General features: G+C 36.3%; 2 protein-coding genes across 5 annotated transcripts in view; one reads left to right on the top strand and one right to left on the bottom strand.

Annotated features, from left to right (window-relative positions):
- TMEM68 (transmembrane protein 68) overlaps nt 1-7,306 on the bottom strand; it is a 35,000-nt gene extending 27,694 nt beyond the window's left edge. For all 3 annotated transcript variants that reach the window (XR_013763282.1, XM_079136831.1, XM_079136832.1), the window contains exons 1-2: nt 7,170-7,306; nt 613-656 (exon numbers count right to left, since the gene is read on the bottom strand). The gene's annotated coding sequence lies outside the window, so the exon portion shown is untranslated. The remainder of the gene's footprint in view (nt 1-612; nt 657-7,169) is intronic.
- A 199-nt stretch (nt 7,307-7,505) lies between these two features.
- Nucleotides 7,506-16,580, top strand: part of TGS1 (trimethylguanosine synthase 1) — a 43,055-nt gene continuing 33,980 nt past the window's right edge. For both annotated transcript variants that reach the window (XM_079136542.1, XM_079136543.1), the window contains exons 1-2: nt 7,506-7,633; nt 16,209-16,273. In XM_079136542.1, the coding sequence (XP_078992668.1) occupies nt 7,530-7,633; nt 16,209-16,273 (169 nt within the window). In that variant the 5' untranslated portion in view covers nt 7,506-7,529. The remainder of the gene's footprint in view (nt 7,634-16,208; nt 16,274-16,580) is intronic.

The raw sequence follows: 16,580 nt of genomic DNA on the forward strand, positions 1-16,580 counted from the left end.
CAGTAATCTACATAAATAGTATATAGAGTCATTTCTCAATACCAAAAATGAGTAGATGATTAATGTTTAACTTTGTTACAGAATTAAATGTGAAAATGATAAGGTTTCAACTGTTTATTCATGAAATGTGCCGGGTTGAGCATTTGAAATAACTTGCAAGCTATAACTGAAAGAAGAAAAAGTTGATGAAATTTCAGAACAACCTTAATAATATGACTCAGCTCAAGTATAGATATTGAACATTTAGATCTTATACAAGGTTATGTTGTGATTAAATAAGTTCTTTACACAAAAAACATTAATAGCTGATTCAATAAAAATAATCAAATTTTTTAGAAAATGATAACATACAGTTTTGGGTATTGCCTTTTTATAAAGAAACAGGTTTACAGAAAAGATATTTGATCTTTTGATATTATATAATAATAAAACATCACCAATACTGTTTTTAATATTATAGCCATTAAAAATTTCTATGCCTGAAAATATAGCTGAAAATTTTAGCTGAAAAATATAGCTGAAAGTATAGCTGAAAAATATAGCTGAAAAATTTCTATGCCTGAAAATAAATTATTTTATGAATTCACTCCCTAAAATGATCATTTGACTTACCAGAAATTTATAAATATCTTCTCCCACCCTTCAATGTATATAATCTGAAAAACAGCAAATGGAAGAAATATTATGACCAAAGGAAAAAGATAGGCCTGGGGATGTAGCACAAGGGAACAGTATTTGCCTAGCATTAGCAATGCTGTGGATTTAATCTCTAGCATCACACAGGCACACATGCACGCACAGAAAAATAACAATCATAAACACCTAGAGTTGAATTTCCATGAAATAAATAGCAGGAAACATTCACAAGCATTTAACAAATATGAATATAGTCCCAAGCTAGTGTGTCACAAGTAAAAATTATACTCATGCTACCACTGTTTTGCTATGGACAACTGTTTAGGGCCACTATATCAAACTCCACCTAAGTATTTATTTTAACAGAGCTATAAAAAAGATTTGCTTCTTCAGAAAAAGTAGGAATGAGTAATTGACTATCTCTCTTTACTTACTTTACCAGATAAATTTACAAATGTGATATTTGATGATATATTATCCATATGATCATAATCTCTATACATGATTTCCTTCTTCCATTCATATTTTCTCTGGTTCTAATTCTATCCTTAGAGATATTTTATCATTGTTCTATACTACATAATCTCAATGAAAATTATCTCAAATCCTTTGTGGCTGAGACAGGAAATAAAGAAAGGAACAGAGAAGAGAATATATACCCAAAACAGCATATAGTTGTCTTTATGCCAAAATTTTCTTGCTAACTGGATTATTAATACATTAAAACATGTATTTTGATGGCTTTTTCCAGGCATAGAAGGTTTAGTCTAACTTCCTTGTAACCAATAGCATTTACTTATGAGAAACCTGGGCCTGTTATGTTAACAGGAGATGAACACAACATACATTAAGTCTTTAACCTGGGCTTTATGTATATCATAGTCTAACCAGTCCACCTAAAGAGCTGAATCACAGTAATTGTAATTCATTAGTGTTTGTGCATTTGCAATGCAACATATAAAATTTGATACTTTCCAAAAAATGATAGGACCTGGGGCTATAGTATAGTAATGCTTGTGTACCACGCACAAGGCAGTGAGTTAGATACGAAGCACAGAAGAAAAAAAAAAAAAAGATGACGACAAAAGAAGGAAAATATTAAGTGTTGATGGGGGGGTCATTGTAAATTAGGGGTTATTTGAACATAATCACTGCAATATCACAACTTTTTTGTGTGTATGTGTGATATTGGGGATTGAATCCAGGAATACTCTACCGTCAAGTTACATCCCCAGCCTCATTAAGTTGCTGAGGCCAGCCTAGAACTTGTGATCCTCCTGCCTCAGCCTTTAGAGGAGCTAGAATTATAAGTGTGCATTACCACATGTGGATACAATACCATGATTCTTAATCTCATAACTGAGCCAGTTACTAAGTGACTAATGGATAGGTAGCATACACACTGGACAAAGGGACGATTCACATCAAAGAAGGATGGAGAAGTACAGCACAAGATTACATCATGCTACCCATAACAGCATGCAATTTAAAATTTTTAATCTTTTTATATGAGGAATCTTCCACTTAATGTCTGTGGTGGCAATGATCACAGAGAGCTGAAACTACATAAAGTAAAACCATGGAAAAAGGGAAATTATAGTATACCTCTTATCCTTTTAATCACATCCTTACTTAGCATACATAAGAACACAAAAAGGGGAAGAGAAATAGAGAATAGGCAGGACTCCAGAGAGGTTATCTGGAAACCTTCACAAGAGCAAGCAGTCTTTTAACAGTGCCACATACAAGACCCTTTCCACAAATGGTCATACAGTCTGATTTTGATTTTAACCTCTGGGGGGTGGGGAACACCCTCAAGGATGCCCGCCCCATTCCATATTCAAAACCATCCATATACTACTAAAAAGGTCTCTCATACTTATCTCACCATCTTTTACCTAGAACCTTGTCCATTAGACAACCTCTTAATTTTCAGAAGTTACATAAATGAAGCTACAGTTGATCTAATATTTCAGCCAAGATGTCTGGCAAACCCAAATCCCTACCCTTCTCCTCCTCACTCCCCCAGAGGTGCGGGGGTCAAAACTAGGGCCACACTCTTGACACACACCAATTCTCTCTTTAAAATAATACCTTATATCAAAAATCTGTTTGAACTGATAAACTCAGTAAGGTGGCAGGACATAAAATCAACAAACTTGAAGTCAATTTTTTTTTTAATACACCAAAAAATGAAACTGAGAAACAAATCAATCTCATTCACAATACTTACAAAACAAAAAATGTAGGAATAAATTTAACCAAAGAAGTGAATAATCTCTACAATAAAAATTACAAAACAATGGTGAAAGAATTAAAAAGGATGCAAAACATGGAAAGACATGCCATGTTCATGGATGGAAAGACAGTGTTAAAAATGTTCACTCTCTATCCCACTCCTTGGCCTATACCCAAAGGACTTAAAATCAGCATACTACAGAGATAAAGCCACATCAATGTTCAGAGCTGCTCAATTCACAATAGCCAGATTGTGGAACCAACCTAGATGTCCTTCAGTTGATGAATGGATAAAGAAACTGTGGCATATATATACAATGGAATATTATTCTGCCATGAAGAATGATAAAATTATGGCATTAGAAGGCAAATGGATGAAATTGGAGAATATCATGCTAAGTGAGATAAGCCAATCTCAAAAAACTAAAGGATGAATGATCTCACTGATAAGCAGATGAGGGCATATAATGGGGGGTAGGAGGGGTTAGCGTTAGGGTTAGGGTTAGGTTTAGGGTTAGGGATAAGGAGGGTGGTAAGAATGGAGGAAGGAAGGACTGTATAGAGGGAAAAGAGGGGTGGGAGGGGTGAGGGGAAGGGAAAAAAAATAACAGAATGAATCAAATAACATTGCCTTATGTAAATTTATGATTTTTTAATTTAAAAAAAATAAAAAATAAAATGAGACTACTGATACTTTAATGTCCTCATGTGCCAATTCAAAGATATGAGGAATTTAAAGTGCCTATATGGATTAGGCAATTACGGCCATGTAGGAAATGTAAATGCCTTTCTCAGACTTAGTGTATCAGGGAGCCTTAGTCCAGTCACCTGCCTGCTTTCCTGCAGCTTGGTGTCCAGTGGTTTGGTAAGCATCTGGTGAGGCAGGCAAAAAAGTAAATAAATAAATAACCACAGGACTTCTCTGGGGAGTTTTCAGCTAGTAAGAGGTTTATACTAAGTTCAATGATTTGGAGACTTTGGATCAAAATTTCAAAAATAATTTAGTGCAGTGATATTGTTGCCAACTTATTTTGGTTTTGCTTCTGCTAGTGTTAGGAAAATAGTTTTTAAACTTTTATTGTTTTTAAAATAAAAACCAATTTTTAACATAGAAAAAATATTCATTCTCTCCAAAATCATCTACAGATTCAAAACAATCCCTACCAAAATATCAATGACATTCTTCATAGAACTAGAAAAAACAATCCCAAAACTCATAAAGAATCACAAGACTTAGAACAGCTAAAGCAATCCGAAGCAAGAGGAACTAAGCTAGAGATAATACAATCCCTATTTTAAAAAATACTACAGAGCTACAGTAATCAAAACAGCATGGAACTGGCATAAAAACAGACACACACCACTGCCACAGAACAGAGAGTAAGGAAATAAATCCATTTTTACAATCAACTGATTTTTGACAGAGTCAGAAAATATATACATTGGAGAAAGGAAAAATATCTTTAATAAAAGGTGCTGGAGGGCTGGGGTTGTAGCTCAGTGGAAGAGTGCTCATCTTGCACATGTGAGGCACTGGGTTCAATCCTCAGCACCACATAAAAATATAATAGGGGTATTACGTCCATCTACAATTATATTTTTTAATATAAAAAATTTTTTTAAAAAGGTGCTGCAAAAACTGGGCATCCATATGTGAAAGAAACTAGATCATTATCTTTCACTGTATACAAAAATCAACTCAAAATAGATCAAAGACTTAAATATACAAGGCCCCAAACTATGAAACTACTAGAATATAATAGAGGAGAAACTTTTCAGGACATTGGTCTGGGGAAAAGACTTTTTGAATATGACCCCAAAAGCAGACCACAAAAGAAAAACCTAATAAAAAGGCTTGTATCAAACTAAGAACCTTCTACACAGCAAAGGAAACAGAGTGGAGAGACAACCTACAGAAAGGGAGAAAATATTTGCAAACTATTCATCCACTTAAGACTCAGTAGCAAAAAAAAAAAAAGGAATAAAAGAAAGAAAACTCAAATAATCTGGTGAATGATCTGAATAGGTATTTCTCAAGAAGATCTATAAATGACCAACAAGCATATGAAAAAATATTCAATGTCACTAATCATCTGAGGAATGAATAGTAAAAAAAAAACCACAATGAGATACTATTTCACCCCAGTTAGAATGACTATTATCAAAAAAGAAAAAAAAAAAAAAATGGCAAAAGCAGGGCCAAGGGATGTAATTTAATACACTGGAGGCCTGGGTTCAATTCCTAGCATCATAACAAACAAAAAAATAATGAATGACGGCAGGGATGCATAGAAAAGAGAATGCTCATATACTGTTAGCGGGAACATAAGTTAGCATAGCCATTGTGGAAAACGGTATACAGGCTCCTTAAAAAACTAGAAATAGAACTAAAATATGATCCAACAATCCGCCTACTGGATATATAACCCAAATAAATGAAATCTGTAGAAGAGACACCTGCACTCCATGATTATTGCAGCACTGTTCACAAAAGCCAAGACATGGAATCAACCGAAGTGTCCATCAACAAATAAGTGGACCAAAAAAAAAAAAAAAAATTGTACCATATATATACACAATTCATCATAAAAAAATTCTGTTATTTGCAGCAACATGGAGGGAATTGGAGGACATTATACTAAGTGAACTATTAGGCACAGAAAGACAAATACCACAAATGGTATGCTAAAAAATGCTACTTTTGATGTAGAGAATTAGAATAGTTGTTACCAAAGCCTGGGAAGTGTGTAAGGGGAGGAGGGAAGAAAGGATGGTTAAAAGGTAAAGGGGAGGAAGTTGGATAGGAGGAATAATTTCTAATGTTCTACATATAGCACAGTAGGACAACTATATTCACAATAATTGAGTGTTTTAAAATAGGTCTGGATTTTGAATGTTCCCTACACAGGGAAAGGATGTCTAAGTTGATACATGAGATACATATGCATTGAAATGCTACTTTGTACCCTGTAGATATGTACAACTGTCATGTATCAATTAATAAATACAATAAAAATAACTTTCAGATTTCAAGCTTCAAACTGAAGGTTCTGATATGATTACCTTTCAAGATTTTTTTAAGAAATCCAAAAATGCCCTTCAATTTTTAGCTAAAGTGTTCCTTTGTTTGATGACTACTTTTCTACCCTTATTTCCTTATCTAGCCCCTCAATCCAATGAGGTTACACATCGAAGATGGCATATCTGTAACTGCAGTACTCTCACCTTCTTAAATGGCTAAATTCAGCATATCTCTGTCCTCAAACTAGGGCAACAGTTAAGGATGCAGGAATAAACATTTTCCTTTGAAAACTAATCTTCTACTTCTACACACTGATAAATGTAACCAAAATACTAATAACCATTTTTTTGTTCTAATAACTATTTTAAATTTAACCATTTGAATTTTAACTAGTTCTTACATAGTCCTAAAGAAGTACCAATGTCATTTAAGTATTAATAGCCTGAAATCAACTTTCAAGCCTGAACTTTCTTCTTTGAAAGGTAGCTGCCTAGGAACTCTCAAGGAACACTACACTCCAAATACTGTTCAACTTTTTTCAAATTCAACAATAACGTTCCAATTTCTTATTAGATATTTAGCAGCTTGAAGGTTGAGACTTGTTTTACAGGCTTGCAAACCCCAGCGACTAAGTGCACGGCGCCTACAAGATCTGGACCGACTCAAACTATTAATAACACAAATAAAAAGCTTGATATACATGGTTTCATTTAGTCCTTCAAGCAGCCCATGAGGTAGTTACTGTTGCTCATCCCCATTTTCAAAATGCAGTTCATAAAGGTTAAGGCACTTTCCAGGTCACACCGGCAGTGAAGGGGCATAAACCAGGATTCCGAGTCTGCTTCAGGACGCAAACACTCCTGACCAGCACCCCGCGGCCTTCAGTCACCACAAACTTTCCTCCAGCTTTTATACACAGGAGGCTCGATCAGGCCCTCTGGATCTGTGAAGCCACCAGGCAAGCAAAGGTTTCTAATAAGGCTCGAGACAGCTCGCCCCACTAGCTAAATTTAGACGAACCGCGTCGAATTGGACGTTTTTGAGCGCAAGACGGGGAACAGAGACGGCTAGTGACCCAGGCAGGACCTCCCCTTCCGGCCAGCCAGGGGCCGGAGCCGAACACCCAACAGGGCGGAAAGCCGAGCGCGCCGGGGCATTCTGGAGAGGCCCGGCGAGACCCGACACGCGCGCCCTTCGCCGCTTCCACCCGCGCGCGACAGATGCGACGACCGGCTGGAAGCGCATGGGGAAGTCAAATCGGGGACCGACGCACCTCAGACGGGAAAAGATAGGGGCAGGTCGCCTTCACCTTTCAGCCGCAGCAGGAATTCAGAGGCTCATCAGCGAAGTGAGGCGGACAGATTCGCAGGGCAGGTTTCCCATAAGCAGTCGGTGAGGAGGAGACCCGGGCCGCGTTGCGTGTAACACCGCCTTCGCCCCGCCCTTTCCTGTGGCCTCCCGGAGCAACTTCCTGTGGCGGCTGCCCGGCCAGCTCCCGACTGGAGCAGCCCGGGGCTGGTTCCTCACCCCATCATCCCCGAGCGTACTGGAAAGGCCTCCTTTCCATCTCCGGTAATCAAGCAGAGGCCTAGCCCGGGTGTCCTGCGTCAGGAAGAACCTCCGAAGGGGCAAAATGTGCTGCGAGAAGTGGAACCACGTGGCCGAAATGTTTCTCTTCATTGACAACCGGGAGGAGGATTGTAAGATCCATTGCCTCTGCTCCAGGGCTTTTGTGGAGTAAGTAGAAACTAATTTTTCTTCAGTTCTAGCACTGTCGTTGCCCAGGAATGTAAGCGTGGCAAACGTACTTGTGATGGTTCTCGGTAAACAGATTTTCCGACCCTGTGGCAGGGCGGTATTTAAGAAAAACAAAACCCGTCAGAGATAACGGAATGGTCGCCTACAGCTATTATTAAGTGAAAGACTAATTCTTATTTCGTGGGCTGTTAGGAAAAACCGTGGTCGCTTATACATATCATTTCCTGTTCACCGACTTAGAGGGCACGTAAAAGTTGGGAGAAAGAGAAATGTAAAATGAAATTTCTAACGAATACGGAGGTTTAAAGTTGAGTAACCTGTTGTTGGTTAACATCTCTTTTCAAACGTTAAAATCTGTTCAACCTCAAATGCGTGTACTTGGAAAGTCTAGCCATTTGAGATGAAAGGCTTAACTATTTTCATAACATTTTTTGAGATAGCTTTATTTTGGGGCAATATTTAGGGTAAAAATTGCCCTGCAAGAAAAGTAGTATGTGGGGGTGGAGGGGTGACTCGCGAATCATAATCTAGAGACTGTTTTCTTTATATGTATTTTAAGCCATTTGAATATTTTTTCATCTCTAAAATGAGTATAGTTACCCCAATTTTGCCTGCTGCTTCTTTTATTAAAATCCTCCTTGGAAGTGATTTTCATGTGATAGATTTTAAAAGTAGTTTAATGTGGGAGAATTTAAGTTTGAAGAAATTCTTTTTCATTGTGTGTTTTTGTGAAGTAATCTGAAAATTGATCCAAAGCATAAACTCCGTGTTAGATTTAATGTAAAAATACTGTCCCTTTTATAGTCAAACATGCATATAAATATGTATTCAATGAGTACTTTTCGATCTTAGCAAAGGCGATCAGTAATAATTTTAAGAAAGCTGGTTATATAATTACTTGACTAATTATAGTTATGAGGGTCATGAGAGAGAAATATATAATGCTTCAGTGATAACCTAATCTTTCTCCAAGGGTCACAGAGGTTTGGGGGTGGGTGAGTAGCATTTGGAAGGAGGTCTAAAGTCAATAAACTGGGGTAAGATTGAGTAAGAGGAGGCATTCCCAAGCAACCTGAACTCTGGTAAACGCTAGAAGCAGCAAAAGAAAGCCTGTGAAACCAAACAAAATGGGAAAGAAAAACAGTTGGTAAGGTTGGTAAAGTCAGCAGGGTCAAGACAGTCAGGACATTGTACACTGTACAGTCCCTGATTTTATAATGACTCAACTTTATGATGGTGCAAAAGTACTATGTATTCAGGAGAAATTATGTATCAAATTTTGAATTGTGTTCTTTTCCTGGGCCAGCAACATGCAGTACCATACTCTTGTGACACTGAGCAAAGCAAAACCCACAGTTCCCAGTTCCAACCCCAAGAAAACAGTTCTCTATTGTATTGCTAGGCTAGGATATTTGGTAGGTTATATGTATTAAATGTATTTTCAACTTATGACAGATTTATCATGACAGAACCACATCATAAATCAAGGAGCATCTATGTAGGAAAATCTGATACTGTGGATGACATAATCAGATTAGCATTTTTTAAAAGATTACTCTGACAGTATTTAGCAGGAGAACCACTGAAGCCTGCTGTCCAGACAAGAAATTATGTTGGCTTGGATTAGGATAAATGGCAATTAAAATGGGGAAAGATAGGAAATTATTGGGGTTGGAAATTAGATTGGATGTGGGGGAATAAAGAAAAGATAAAGATGGGAAAGAGGAGACTAGGTTAAAGGTAAGTATCTAGTTTTTGGTTTGTATTGCTGCCTTTCACTGATAATGATCCCTGGAAAATATGTTTTAATTTTGGGCAGTGGTGAAGAGATTGTAAATTTGGTTTTGTATATTTTGATTCTAGGGTATCTATGAGCTATACAAGGATAGGTGATATAGGTAGTTGGATATATTAGTTTGAAGCCTTTGAGAATTCTGGGCTAGTCCTAAAAATTTAAGCCATACTTTTGATAGTAACTGAAGCCATTAGTTTCACCGAGAGGGGATCATCCTGGGGGAATTCTAACATTTTTTAAAAATGAAAAGAGACCAGGTGGATTAACTGAGAAACAGCAAACCTAAATATGCTGCCACCGAGTGTTTCATTGAAGGAGTAATTAACATTTGAAAACTAATAAAATAGAAGCAAAATGAGAACTTAAAAGAATCCACTAAAATTGGCAAAAATCCACTGGATTGATGATCCAATATATTGGATTGATGTTAATTGTTTTACAGTTTCCTACTGACGGTCTGTCCTAGACCAAACATTCTGTACCTTCTTTGAGATTAGGATGTGTTTGCAGGGGACCTTGTCTTCAGCCTTCCTGGCCCAGTTTTATCAAGAATGCTGCAAAATCTTTTTAGTGTGAGAATCCCCCTATCCTTGGTATCTGAGCATCCTGGCCACCACTTAGCAAGAATCCTCCTACTGTTGTTTAGTTCTCTTAGTAATTTTCCAACTACAGACCCTACTCATAGCCTGTATGTCCCCAGCTGCCTGCTATATTGGCAGTGAAGTCAGATCTTTCTACCCTGTTGATATAACCTATCACAGTAATCTTCAATAAAGCCTTCCTTACCATTTAAACAAGTGTCAGAATAATTTTTTCTTTAAAGACAATTGTTTTTTCATTTAGTCCTTCCAACAACCCCTTGAGGTATGGTTATCCTTTTTTCATTCAAGTAGAAAACTGAGTTTTAGTAAAGACCTTAAAAAAAAAAAAATCATGTAGTAAATGCAGCCCTGCAATTCTACCTGTTATATGTGACTCCAAATCTTTTCTACTATCCCACTAGTTGATATGGCATATAGATTTCATTGACTCTAATTAATCCAAGTCAAAAAATTAAGATTTACTTGACCCTTACGTGTACCAGGTCCGGAAGTTTATTCATGCAGAAACTGTATGCACTGTGAATTGGGTTACACTGATCAACCTCTAGATAGCTTTGTGAAGAATAATTAATAGATATAATGGGAAATTCTTTGGCTACCAGGCACCAGAAATATATCATTTTCTGCAATGAAGGCTCTTTGAGATTGAAAGTTATCAGAGGTAGAAAAAATAGTTTTCATATTTTAAGAGCATTCTCTTTCACTGCTGATCTTCCTGCCTCAGATTATGTGTAGCCTTGGAACATACTAGTAATAATCTTGTACAACTGTTTTACCTTTCTCTTACAAAGAAGTATTTCTGCTGCTTCCACTGGACTTAAGAGGACCTTTTTTTTTTTTTTTTTTAAAGTTAGGCCCATTCCCCAGAAGACTTTCAGCCTTTCTCTGTGGATGGGACCAAGGAGTTCACCAGAAAAGAGAACCTGGTTGTGTGTTAGAGGTATAGGCCAAGAAAGAAATCAAGACTGTATGCGTATTAAACCTTAGCCAATAACCTGGTTGAGTCCTCATGTTGCTTATATAACACCAAACACTTTTCCAAAAAAGTAGAAAGAGGGAATATAAGTTATGAAAGGTTTTTTAAAGTTTAGAAGTTTTTTCATATCATACCTCTATTCTAAACAATGGATGACTGGATTTGAATTAAAGCAACTTTACTTAAAATACAGTTTAATTATCACATGCATTCTTTTTTAATTTTTATTGTTCTATTTAGTTATACATGACAGCAGAATGCATTTTGATTCATTGTACACAATTGGAATACAACTTTTCATTTCTCTGGTTGTACATGATATTGAGTCACACCATTTGTGTAATCATACTAGTACATAGGGTAATGATGTTTGTCTCAGTCCATCATCTTTCCTTCCCCGCCCCTCTCCACTCCCCTCATTTCTCTCTACATAGCCCAAAGTTCTTCCATTCTTCCCTTACCCCCCTTTATGTATCTGCATCCACTTATCAGAGAAAACATTTGGCCTTTGGTTTTTTGGGATTGGCTTATCTCACTTAGCATAATATTCCCCAACTCCATCCATCCTGCAAATGCCATAATTTTATTCTTTATGGCTTAGTAATATTCCATTGTGTATGTATATATCACAGTTTCCTTATCCATTCATCTATTGAAGGGCATCTAGATTGGTTTCACAATCTGGCTATTGTGAATTGAGCTGCTATAAACATTGATGTGGCTGTGTCACTGTAGTATGCTGATTTTAAGCCCTTTGGGTATAAACTGAGTAGTGGCATAGCTGAGTCAAATGGTGGTTCCATTCCAAGTTTTCTGAGGAATTTCCGTACTGTTTTTCAAAGTGGCTGCACTAATCTGCAGTTCCACCAACAATGTATGAGTGTACCTTTTTCCCCACATCCTCGCCTTCATCCATTGTTGCTTGTTTTCTTGATAATAGTCACTCTAATTGGGGTGAGATGAAATCTTAGGGTAGTCTGGATTTGCATTACTCTTAATTACTAGAGATGTTTAACATTTTTTCATATATTTTTTGATCGATTATATATCTTCTTCTGTGAAGTGTCTATTCAGTTCCTTAGCCCATTTATTGATTGGGTTATTTGTATTTTGGGTATTTTTTGAGTTCTTTATAATAAATTCTGGAGATTAGTACCCTATCTGAGGTACACATGGTAAAGATATTCTCCCACTCTGTAGGCTCTCTCTTCACATTATTAATTGTTTCCTTTGCTGAGAAAAAGCTTTTTAGTTTGAATTCATCACATTTATTGATTCTTGTTTTTATTTCTTGCACTCTGGGACTCTTGTTAAGGAAATCTGTTCCTAAGCCGACATGAAGATGATTTGGCCCTACTTTTTCTTCTACTTGGTGCAGGGCCTCTGGTCTAATTCCTAGGTCCTTGATCCAGTTTGAGTCAAGTCTTGTGCAGGGTGACAGACAGAGGTTTAATTTCATTTTGCTGCATTTGGATTTCCAGTTTTCCCAGCACCATTTGTTGAAGAGGCTATCTTTAAAATGTGCATTCTTTTCATTACAGATAATTTCATACATATTCTTAAAACTTAGAAATTAGAACTTCTGCTTCACTTTTTCAAAATAAGTAAAGAGAATTTTTTTTCCCCATTTACTTCTGTTAATGCTCAGACGAATTCTAACCCTTTAGAACAAAAAGAACTTGGAGATAGGATCTTAGAATTGTTGCCAGTAGTCACTGAAAAGTCTATTGGAATGGGAGACATGCTGGGAGTTCGGGAGCTAGTAATAACCCTGACTTTTAAGACAGGAAAGGGGTTCATTTCAAATTCTAAAAACATGTTGGATTGCTAAAGGAAATCTAAAATATATTAATAATCTGAAATTCCATTATCATTAGTACCTAGTGTCTTTGCAGCGATTAACAGTTGTTTCTCATACAAAATAAGATTTTTACAATATGTCACCCCAAAGGCAGGAAATATGAAAAAGTATTTTAATAACTTTATTTTCTAAGAGCACTATATTGATATAATATTTTATAGACACTAAATTTTCTATTTCGTGTACACAGTCAAGTTTCTATATATTATCTATAGGAGGAAGATGTAATTGGACTATATTTTGGAGCTTTTAATCATTACAGTAACTCTGTAGCAACATTTTTTAAAATAACCTCATGTTGACCCGGTATGGTGATATACTCCTGTAATCCCAGCAACTCAGGGGGCTGAAGCAGGAGGATTGCAAGTCCAAGGCCAGACTCAGCAATTTAACCCTAAGGAACTTGGTGAGATCCTGTCTCAAACTAAAAAAATAAAAAGAGCTGAGAATATACCTCAGTGGCAAAGCATCCCTGGTTTTAATCCCCAGTACCAAAAAATAAATAAATAAAAAACCTTGTGTTAAACCATAAAAATGCAAAAATATCTACACTATGTCTACAATTATAAAAATTTTGTGTGCTTATGTAAAAAGCCTAGAATAAAAAACATAGGAGGGGCTGGAGAGATAGCTCAGTGGGTAGAGTGCTTGCAAGTCCCTAAGTTCGATCCCCAGTACCACCAAAAAAAAAAAAAAATATGAAAATGGTGAAGTGGTGGAGGCATTGATTTATGTTATGAAGTTGCTTATGCTATTAAGAAACAAAAGCTATGTATATCTATATAAATGAATACACGTTACTTTTGTTTTTTCTAACCTTTGAAGAACAAGTCACAGAAATAATTGATTATTCCATTATTTCACAAAACAAGGATATTCTCCTGTATAACCACTAAGGTAATGTACCTTAATGCACCAGATTTCCCCAGCTTTCCCAACTATATATGTCTCTTTCCTTTCTTATCTAGGATCCCATGTAGGAACCTGCTGTATTTTCTTAATATGTCTTATCAGTCTCCAAATCTTATCAGTCTTCCAAATTACTCTTTTGGAAAATGCTTCCTAAGTTTCCTATCTTTTCATGTCCTCAACAATTATAAAAATTTGTGACATTACATCCTGGAGTTTGACTTTATTTAAACTGGGTCTGTCTGACTGTCATCAGGAACACGTGTGGGTTATGCCTTAGCAGGAATGCCAGAAAAATGATATGTTTAGCTCTGTATAAATTCAGGAGGCACTTTGGAGACCATATCTCCAGGGGTAATGTGGCTGGCTCCCAGTTTTCTCTTCTGTAAAGTCACTATAGTTCCCTATGTGTTAATCAGTATTTTGTTGAGACATATTCCAATATTACACCAATATCCTGTTCCCCAACAAATCCACAAGTTTTTTCCTTAATCAGTAACTTCCAGTGCAGTCAGCTATCTCTGTGAAGGTTAGCAAAGAATGATTCTTGCTTCGTTCAGTCTTCATTTATTAGCTTTCTATAAGGAGTTATTTTCCTTCTCTTCTCATGTCTTAATGTTAATACAGACTTTTGGTTTATTTTATGAATAGGTTGCATTCCATTACTATGATTACTTTGTTGCTCATATTGTCTTTGATTTTGCCAGTGGGGAATCCCTTTATGTGGCTCCTGTGTCCTTTTGATGTGTCTCTGGCATTCTTTGTGTACTTCTAAGCTTTTGACACAAGATGACCCAGGCTGACCTTTTATAGCACATAGAATCACCATTGTTCCATGTCATCTTGGTTCTTTTTGCAGACAATAGTATTTAAAACCTGAAAGCTGGGTGCTTCTCGCACTTGTTGCTCCTATACCCTCTCAGAAGATGGTTAAGCAATGTGGGCACATATACAAAACACATTTTAAATTATATTTTTAGCTGGGTGTGGTGGTACATGCCTATAATCACAACAGTTCAGGTGGTTGAGGCAGGAGGATCACAAGTTTGAAACCAACCTCAGTAACTGAGAGAAAATCCATCTCAGAAAAGGGCTGGAATGTCGCTCAGTGTTAGAAAACACCTGGGTTCAATCCCCACTACCCTCCCTTCCTAAAGTAAGTTTTTATCTATCTATATATATAAACTTAAATACCATTAGCTTTTTTTTTTTTTTTTTTTTTTGCAGTGCTGGGGATTTGAACCCAGGGCCTTATGCTTGCGAGGCAAGCACTCTACCAACTGAGCTATATCCCCAGCCCACCATTAGCTTTTAACAGTACTTCAATATTGGCCTGATTGGATTCTTGCTAGTTTTCCTCATTTTTAGATGGTTGTTTTGAGCCCGCCTTGTGTTTTATTAATCATCTTCAACAAGGAGAATCTTGGCTAACAAACCATTTGAGTTATTAATACATTGGTATGGAAGAGTGGATTTCACAATCTTGGCTATCAATGCACTGTCTCAAACATTTAGTTATTTGCTCATTGTAATCAGTATGGCAGCCATACTGGCCCTCTCCTTCGCCTGACATCTCAGTGTCCCATATCCTTGGGTGCTGTCAGGCATGCCACTAATTCCCTGTGTGCAACTCCTGTCCCCTTTTTCACGCCCAGTACCCTCTCATGTTCTTGGTAGACTTGTGGGCACACTGCCAAACACATTTGCACTTGCCTATTCTTTGTCCTATGAGTCATCATGAATTTTATGTTTAATAAAGTATCTCCCCAAAAGAAACAGGAAGATATGAAAGTAAATCAGCTACTAAGAATTTTATTTTGTTGAATTTATTGTAGATTCATTAGAAAAGTTGTATTAGCTATAACCACTAGTAGGCCTTAGTATAGCAGTTAAAATAGAAAGTAGGCATGCGAATAAAAGCTTAATAATAACTTCATTGTTTGCTAGTCCCCAAAACAACTTTTGCTCTGATCATGAATACCTTGTCTACTAAACATTTGCACATGAACTGGGGTCTACTTATGGATTTATATGTGTGTAAGCTAAATTGTTGCCTGTTATTTTGTACTCAATTCTTACAGCAAAATTTAGAGAATACCACATTGTTTATATATCATAAAGAGGATCATATTCTTCCCTTAATATCCAGCATAAATACCACTTAATTTTAATAATCAGTAGCTATAAATGCTATGTGTCAGAAACTATTAAATATTTTACATTTACTATTAATCCTTCCAACCATATGAGAAATTTATAGTTAACTCTTTTATAGGTGAGGAAATGTATTAGCCGTTTGCTTTTCTATTCCTTAATCTTTTTTTTTAATTAATCTAAGAACTTCAGCTTTTTTTTCCTCTAAGTTTATAGTTCAATTTATGTCAATATGGACTACTTAATTTGTTTCACAGGGATCGAAAATTGTGCAACTTGGGATTAAAAGGCTACTATGTCAAAGGCAGTGGCAACAGTGCAGGTAATGTATAAAATTGTATAACGCTTATTTTGTTAAAATTGACCATAGTGCTGTATTAATTTACGTACAATTTGTTAATGTAAATTTGCTAGCTTTAAATGTGATAAATAGCAATTAACCCTATAAGCAGTCCTTTCATATATATATTATGCAGTTTCATGTTATAAATATTACATATATACATATATATTTACTTGCACACATTTATACATGGATCTAGAATCTCCATCAAAGCAGATATTTTATTTTCCTATAGCTCCTTTATGGATTGATGTAGCCTATTTTTACCCTGTGCAGTATTCCTTCC

This window comes from Sciurus vulgaris (genome assembly GCF_902686455.1).
Source record: "Sciurus vulgaris genome assembly, chromosome: 1".
In the NCBI taxonomy this organism is placed as follows: Eukaryota; Metazoa; Chordata; class Mammalia; order Rodentia; family Sciuridae; genus Sciurus; species Sciurus vulgaris.